An 8,830-nucleotide genomic window follows, 5' to 3' on the forward strand; every position below is an offset into this window, starting at 1 on the left:
AGCTTTTTACAAACAAAACTTTTAGTCAAAAAAAAAGCAAAAGCAAACAAAAACAACAACAACACAAAAGAAATATTAATTCTAATATTAGTTGTAATGCTAAACGATTTGTTTTAAGTTTTACACAAGCAAACAAAATTTAAGTATGTAATTTTACACTTGTACATTATTTTTACATAAGTATAAACAAATTTTAATGTGAAAAAACAAACTTGAGCTGTTTGCAGTGTTTCCTTTTATCATTTCATTTCACAAAAATCAATGTATGCTGCCCTTTCTATTTCATATGCATTCATACGCTTTTCTCTACAAAAAAAAAAAGAAAAAAAAATCAAAAAACGTTGTAATTATTAACATACAAGCATAAGCCAAAAAAAAAAGCAAATAATTCACATTTTAAACAAGCATTGCGGCTTCAACTTTATAACTATTCTATAAATCGCGCATACATTATACATTATATACATAGCCACAAGCATTATAGTATTACCAACTAAATGGAACGTACAAGAATTCCATAGATATTCGCAATAATATCAACAAAAATTAATCAAAATTAAGATTACAGTTTGGCACTTCAGATAAAAGCAGTAAACACTTCCTAAAGCACGATCTCAGACAAAAAAAATAATGCATAAAATATAAACAAACGATTGACATAGGCTACACACATAAGTCCAACAATCAGAAATTAACTCAAGAACAAACAAGCAACAAGTCTTCAAAACAGTTCAATGCGGAATTGAGCACATTTTTGACATACAAGCATAAAATTTATAACTTTAGTGTTACATACATACATACATACATACTACATACCAAGCTACATAGACGAACTAGCTAATAGATAATCTAAACGTTCTAAATATTGCATATTTGAATAAATATAATTACAAATCGACTGCTGCTTGAATATAATCATATATACATTCATACCTACCATCAAAAGCATAACGAGTTTAGCTACTCGTTGTAGTAGTAACGAGTAAATACCTTCTCTACTCCTGCATTAGCGACACGCAAATTGTTTTCCTAGTTGATCCCTGAACATATTGAGTACCAATTTCAACTTCCATATGATACAATTAAGACTAAATAGTGAAATTTATACAACAAGAACTTTTGATTGAAGCATACGAATATATTATACATATATATGTATTGAAATACGAAATCATGCAAGATGAGTTTAGTTTTTAAGCCATAAGATATATATATATATATTATATATGAAAACGAAGTGAAATTGTTTATTAAGTATAACATTTATTTATACAATGCATAAACGTGGAAACGAGTCGGAAGTACATTTATTTTAAATAATAATCATTTTTGATATTGAATTGTGTGCAAGGTTACGTCGTCGATTTAGAGATATGTAATCCTAGTTCTATATATGTATATGGCCGGTGTATATGTAAATGTTATGATTTTTGTATTTTTATATATGATCTTTGCATTGACGGCAACTGCAACAACAAATATTATTAATAATGCTAAAAATAACAAATAAATACAACACGTAAACTATTTTAAACACCAGTTTATAATGCGTAACAGTTAAACAGTAACAGTAAACGATCTTTTGTGCAGTCTGACGTCGCGTAATTTTTATGTATTAAATTAAATATATTATACACATTTATATACAACAAAATATTCAATATACATTGCATAAAAAACATACGCAGCAGCAGCAGCAGCAGTAAAAACTTGACTTGAGATCAAAAACAAAAATCAGCAACGGATTCATTTAGACGTATAAGTGGGCATAAGATATATAAAGGCGATACGTATCGGAATCGAACGGATTAGCAGCGCAACAGAAAAATTATAAGAATATTCAAAAACAAATACAAAAAACAAAAACACAGAACGTAAAGTGAAATAAACAACAAGCGTTTGTATGTAAAAAATATTAGCTCAATGTGGTTTCAATTATTTTTGGTTTAATTAATGTTACGTTTTCTTTTAACAGGTATAAAGTTGTAACAGAGTAAGTATTAAACTTAAAAATAAATTGCATAGACTTAAAAAATAAATTCAAGTAGCTGGTATAATAATTAATTCAATGCATTAAAACTAAACTAAACTTTCGATAACAGCAGTAAAGGAAAAAATTAAAATTTGTTATTTATACTTAAAATAAATTGCACATAAAATAAAAATAATTTCAATCAGTTAGTATAATAATAAATGTATTAAAACTTTTCGCGACTTTTAGCGTTAACATCTCTAGAGAATTTTGTAAGCAAAATGTCTTTAATTTTAAAATTTGATAAAAAAAAATGTTCAAAATTAGAGCTTTAGGAATTGAAATTCAGGAAATGCTAAGCGCTAATCTGAGTGATAAATGGTTTCGAATACTTTGAAATAAAATACAAATTGCTTAAAGTTCTGAGCAGCAATTTCCCACACGCTCTTTTGAGATCCATTCTTAAAATATGTAGCTATAAACTTTAATCTTCCTGCACTTCCTTAATCTTCTTCAAGGCGCTGTCAGCTGCAATGCGTTTCAGATATTGCACCGTGGAGTTATCGTTTTGATTAACCAGCTTGAGCAGCGCACCCAGCGGATTCTGCAGCAATTGATGCGGCGCACCAAACTCTACAATTTGTCCCGCATCCATGACCAGAATGCGATCATAATCCATCACCGTATGCAGTCTATGGGCAATGGTAAGAACTGTGCAATGAGCAAAGGTAGTGCGCATGGTCTGCTGTATCAATTGATCGGTGCTGTAATAATAATAAATTAATATAAATTTCAGCAATGCAGCCGACGCACTTACTCCGCATCCACATTGGCTGTAGCTTCGTCCATAATGATAATGCGATTGCCACGCACTATAGCTCTGGCCAGGCAAACAAGCTGCTTCTGTCCTATGCTAAACGGACCGTTGCCATCTTGAAATTGACAGTCCAAGCCGCCTGCTAAGCTGGACACATATTGCTGCAGCTTTACCGCTTGTAGTGCCTGCCAGATTTGCTCATCAGTGCGTTGCTGCAGTGGATCCAAGTTGAAGCGTAGACTGCCTGAGAACAGCACCGGATCCTGCGGTATTATGGATATATGACTGCGCAGCTGCTGCAGACCCAAGTGCGCTATGTTCTGGCCATCAATTTCAATGAGACCCTCATTGACAGCCAGTCTAAATATGGCTTGTATAATGGAGGATTTCCCTGCGCCAGTGCGTCCCACTATGCCCACTTTTTCTGTAGGCTGCAGCTCAAAGCTCAAGCCTCTTAGTATGTAATCCTGCTCCGGCGTGTAGCGCATGCGCAGCTCTTGGAAACGCATGTGTCCCGACTCAGGCCAATGCTCGCAGAGCTGCAGCTGCTTTGTTGTCTCCAGCGCTGCTTCGCTGGGCGTTTGTGCATACTCCAGTATGCGCTCCACGCTTGTCATTTTATTCTCCATCTCTGCAGTTTGACGCATGCCCCATTGGCACATAATAACCAAAGTTATAGACTGTGTTATAGCCAAGCCCACATCGCCGCTGCTGAAATGTTGATTCACTACCAGAAAACTGAATGTGACAGCTAAAATATAAAGCCCGCAAATGAGATCAGTCCAGAAGGAAAACGCGCGATTGGCGCTCGTATAAAGAAACAAAGCGCTGGTGTTGAGGTTCTGATGCGCATGGAAAGTTTGCTCCAGCTGCTGCGTTGCCTGCAAGGCGCGTATGGTGGTGAGTCCATTGAAAGTTTGATTCGTATGCGAGTAGACTGGACTGCGTGCTATATATAAGATAATATATATATAAGATAATGTTTATGCTGCCAACTTACTTAAGCTTTCGATGCGTTTCAGACTACGACTGGCGCCTATGTAGTAGGAGCGGCAGAGAAACATGAGCAGCGCCATAATGGCCGCGGGTATGAGCAGCCAATAGTTGGCTATGGCTACAATAATTAGCACAGCTATAACATCCACCAGAAACTGCAAGTAATATAATATAAGCATAAATAATAAATATAATTTACTTATGCTCACCTGCAGTGAATCCATCAAAGCCTGCGGCAGTGCCACGTCCACATTTTCAATATCGCTGGCAAAACGATTGAGCACGCGACCCGAAGGATTCTCATTGAAGAAACGCATGCGAGCGCGTATGATGCCAGCAAAGAGCAAGTTGTGCAATCTCAGCGAGATGCGCAGACAGAGCATGAAGAAGCCAAAGGTGCGCAGCAGATACAAAGCCAAAGTGCCGAGCAGCAGCAGCGTATACCAGATGAGCATGCGGCGGCGTGTGCGCTCTGAATCATGCAGCTGTTGCTCCTCAAAGGTGGCCCAGCGCGATATAAAAATGTCCATGAGCGCTTGACAGGCACGCGCGAGCACAAACAAGGCGAGCACTAGCAAAGCGCTAGTAAAGCCAGCAGCACCTAAAGCTTGGAAATAGGCGCTATAGGTAGCCCAGCTAACAGCGCCCTGAGCTTGCGACTCCTGCAACTGCGCTTCATGCAGTTGCTCCTGCTCCGCTGCTGCCGACAGCTGCGCTGAGAGACTTTCACGCTTGGAATGCCGCTCCGCTTGCAAACTCAGACGTGCAGCTGCTGCCTCTGGCGCTGCATGCTTGAGCAGCAAATGCTGCAGCTCCGCGTAGCTGCCTTGCTGGCTAAGCTGTCCAGCTTCGAGCAGCAGCAACTGATCCGCTGTCTGCAGCAACTGCACATGATGCGTTACCAGAATGCGCAGCTTGCCAGCAAGAAAGCGCTGCAGACATTGCTCCATCAGCAGCTTGCCCACCTGCGCATCCACCGCAGCCAAAGGATCATCAAACAAATAAATGTCCGCCTCGCGATAAACAGCGCGTGCCAAACTTATGCGCGCCTTCTGCCCACCACTCAGATTTATGCCACGCTCGCCCAGCATTGTAGCATCGCCCTGCGGCCAAAGCAGCAAATCGCGTTGCAGCTGACACGCTTGCAACACAGCGCGATAGCGCCACTCATCGTAGCGCTCCACAAACACAATATTGTCACGTATGCTGCCCTGAAAGATCCAGGGCTGCTGCGGTGCATAGCTTAGCTTGCCAGTCAGTTGCAGTTGTCCCTGCAGCAGCGGCAGCTCGCCCAGCAGCACATGCAACAAGCTGCTCTTGCCAGCGCCCACTGCGCCCACAATGCCAACCAGCTGCGCCGGCTGCAGCTCAAAGCTTATGTTGGACAGCTGCATGCTGCGTGGCGTGGACTTTTGCCAGCTGGCGCTAATGTGCGAGCAACGCACAGTTGGCGCCACCGGTTGTAGCTGCTGCTTGGGCTTGTCTTCCAGTTCAAACGCTGGATTATCATAGGCGCTCTTCCTTCTGGGCTGCTGTGTTTGCTGCAGAAACTGCAGCACGCGTCTGGCGCTTACTACAGTCTGTGCCCAGGTTGTTATAGCCAGTGGCCAAAAGTGCAGCAAGGAATCATTGAGCAAACTATAATAGCTGGAGAGCACAAATACTTTTTGCGCTGTAACCACATCGCCTGTATAGACATAAGCTACAAGACTTAGAAATAACGATACCTTGGATATCATATTGGTGCATTGCAGCGCTGCATAGATGCTCATGGAGCCTCTAATCGCTTTAACTTCACTTTGCCGCACCGCTTCCACCAGCTTAACAAAACACTGCTCCCAGGCATACATCTTGATCACCTGCATGGCATCGATAATTTCCTGCATTAGCTGCACGCGCTTGTCGCGCTGCTCCGACGAACGACTGCGATACTTTGCCGCTGCCTGCGCTGCCCACGCCTGGAGCGGTATCAACAGCACTATAAATGCAATGCCTATCAACGCTGTCCAGCCCACTTGTCTGTACATTATGTAGCCAAAGATGCACGCCTCCACAGGTCCCTTCCACAGATCGTGCAGAAAGTAAAAGCTCAAATCAAACTGCGTTAGATCGATGGACATCACAGATATGGCCACAGCGCCCAGACCCTCGCTGGCATTAATGGCAGCACGCAGACACTGACGATAGATCAGGCCGGCGCAGGCTATGCGTATCTTGGTGCCCACGTCGAACATGTAGAACATGAACGGATGAAACAGCAGCGAAGTCACCAGCGAGCAGAGCACTACGCCCATGGCATACAAATAGGCGCTCTCCTTGCTCACGCTCGTCTGTCCCTCCGCAAAATAAGAGATTAAGCGACCCAAGAACAAGGGCTGAAACGAACTGTAAGCCAATAGTTTAAAATTCAAGCAGGGATTTTAATTGGGGCTCGGGTAAGGGAGCCCATCAGTTAGTCTACAGCTTTTTTATTCATATGCTATACGCAAAGCGAGTTCATTTTAAATTAAGTTCATTTTAAAATTGGAAAAGATTTTATAGCTATTGTAAAATAATTTATTTTAAATTGAAAGCTCTTTAGATTTTAGAGCTGCTATAATTTTCTGTTGAGATAAAATCAATAAACTTTTCATACAAATTGCTAGACTTAAGTAATTTGAATGCTTTTGAAACCTGCCGCTTTAGTTAATCCAAATAATTATAAATGTTTACTTACTGTATTGTAATTTCCACTATGGAATATAGCACACAAATGGGTAAAAACTTGCAGCCATAGAACTTAAAGATGAGATGCAGTATATTCGGTTGTTTACGTTGGGATTCGCGTTCCCAGGGCTCTTGTAGCTCCGATGTTAGTCGCTCGCTATCAAAACTGGGCAAATGAGCATAAAGCCCATTGATGTCCAAGGTCTCAGTGCGTCCCTTGCTAAATATTTGACGCATCCAACTAGACGGCGGGGTAGAGATAGAGAAGTCTTAGTCTTATACTGATTAGCGCTGTCATATCAAAGCGAAAAATTGATCCTGCTGACGAAACGTGCCGATAGTAGCTTTTTTTTAAGATAAGTAAACTTATCAAAAGTCTAGACATTAATTTAATTTATTAATTGCACATTTGATACTTATTAGTTTAGGTTCACTTCACACTCACACAAAAAACCATTTGGACAAAAAGTTTGCGCTCAAATAGGGATTTGGTTCACGTTTTATATTTGAGTGTTTCATTTTATTCCATTCAAAGATATTTGCTAACTGCCCGCGATGGCTAACAATTTGACAATGAGTAGCATTCTGGCCACGAGAGCTCTTTTAACTGATTGTGGCGTTTTGTTTGAAGTACTTCAGCCGCTAGGCTATCATAATTCTCAAACGTGTTAGCGTCATATTTTGCACTTGGCACAACGGCTACAATAGTTGGCTCTTAAATTGGTTGGCTGATTAATATACTAGTAGTAATTGTAGCCTAATCTCTCAATGGAGAATGCATTTTTCGGCCATGTTTTGCAGCCTGATAAGAGTACGATAATGTTTACATTATAATCTGTGCAGATTTGGTCATTTTCTTTAACTATTATTAGCTTTATTAGCCACTTTATAGCTGAGATTCTTTCCAGATTATGGGCATATCAGTAATTGTACACATGACGCGCAACAAGACATTAAAACAATTTATTTAACACGATCTAAGACAATATACTAGTTGTTATTCTATTATTTATATATTAATATTTGGCAATAAAAAGTTGTATTTAATTAATAAAATAGTCAGTTAATAGTAAATGTTATTTATGTTGCATTAACTGGCATTTTAAAACATATTTAGGAGCTAAAATGCTCTTGAGTTTGCATTGCCTTCTCTTAAAGTTTTGAACTGACGCGCCAATCACATTGTGTTCTTTCAGTGCTGTATAATGCTCAACACTGCTAGCACAATATTATTGTGGATGATACGTGCGCATTTCGCGCTTTGCATGCGCTTAGCAACACTAACCGCACGCTATCGATTGCGCTACGTTTCGCACAATCGAGTAGTCTTATTGGACAGCTGAGCGCGAACGGGTGGTAATAATTTCGCTCGTCAATTTTTAATAAAATTCAAGAGCAATACTCGAAATAAAGAATTGGCAGAACGTTAAGAAAACATAAAGTGCAGTGATAAATAGAATGCTATATTGTTTTTATAAAAAACAGCAAGAAAACTATAAGCAAAAACATAATAAATTAATGTGCGGTTAAAATTTGTGCGTGTGAATGTGTGCGTGCGTGTGTGGGTGCTTGGGGCCAAAATAAAACAGCGGCAAAAAGTAATTGTTGTTGTTGTTGATACCGCTACTGCAGAAGCAATTAATAACAACAATGATGCTTTGCGTGCTTGTGTGTGTGTGTGTGTGCAAAACTTGGCAGCAACAGCGAAAAACAAAATATTTAGAAAAATAGTCAAATCTATATAAAATTTATTTCAAATTGAAATGCTGCAGTTGAGCATGACAACAACAAAATAAAATGCTAAATAAAAGCTTTAATGTTGATGTTGAAACAAGGGCTTAAAGCGAGCAGATGTTGGTAGTTGTTGTTGGCCAAGCCTTGGCACACAAACGTGGCGGCTAAAACATTTGTTAGTGTGTGTGTGTGAACAAACAAACATTTAAAATTTGTATGCTGTAGCTTTATCAGCGGCGACATTGAAAACATCAACAACAAATACTTGAATTTTGAAACAATGCCAGCAACTTATCTTGTTTTGTGTTGTTATTGGCGCTAACAAACGAAAATCAATGTTTTTATTTTAGTTAATTTTACGGCTTTTGTAAGATTCATCACACGTCAACGCGTCCTCGACTACGTCTCGTTCTCCAAACTAAAAAAAAACAACTACAACGACTTTTTAAATAATAGCAACTAAAACTAAAAGTGTTCGAAAAGTGCATTAACTTAACGTCATTATTTTTATAATAAAAGAAAAATAAATAAGCAACGTTACGGTTTATAACAAAACTAAACTATAAATATTATAATTTTTAACTAGCGTAAAAATTGTTAAC

The 8,830-nt window shown here is 39.3% G+C and overlaps 1 protein-coding gene across 1 annotated transcript; it reads right to left on the reverse strand.

The window, feature by feature from the left end:
- Nucleotides 1–2,331: 2,331 nt before the first annotated feature.
- Nucleotides 2,332–6,731, reverse strand: LOC108594958 (probable multidrug resistance-associated protein lethal(2)03659). Its single transcript, XM_017980092.1, has 5 exons — nt 6,505–6,731; nt 3,998–6,173; nt 3,793–3,943; nt 2,793–3,741; nt 2,332–2,739 (listed from the first exon to the last, which is right to left on the reverse strand). The coding sequence occupies exons 1-5, from the start codon at nt 6,729–6,731 to the stop codon at nt 2,460–2,462; spliced, it is 3,783 nt and encodes a 1,260-aa protein (XP_017835581.1). The 3' UTR covers nt 2,332–2,459.
- Between the last annotated feature and the right edge of the window lie 2,099 nt (nt 6,732–8,830).

This window comes from Drosophila busckii, chromosome 2R, assembly GCF_011750605.1.
Source record: "Drosophila busckii strain San Diego stock center, stock number 13000-0081.31 chromosome 2R, ASM1175060v1, whole genome shotgun sequence".
Classification (NCBI taxonomy): domain Eukaryota; kingdom Metazoa; phylum Arthropoda; class Insecta; order Diptera; family Drosophilidae; genus Drosophila; species Drosophila busckii.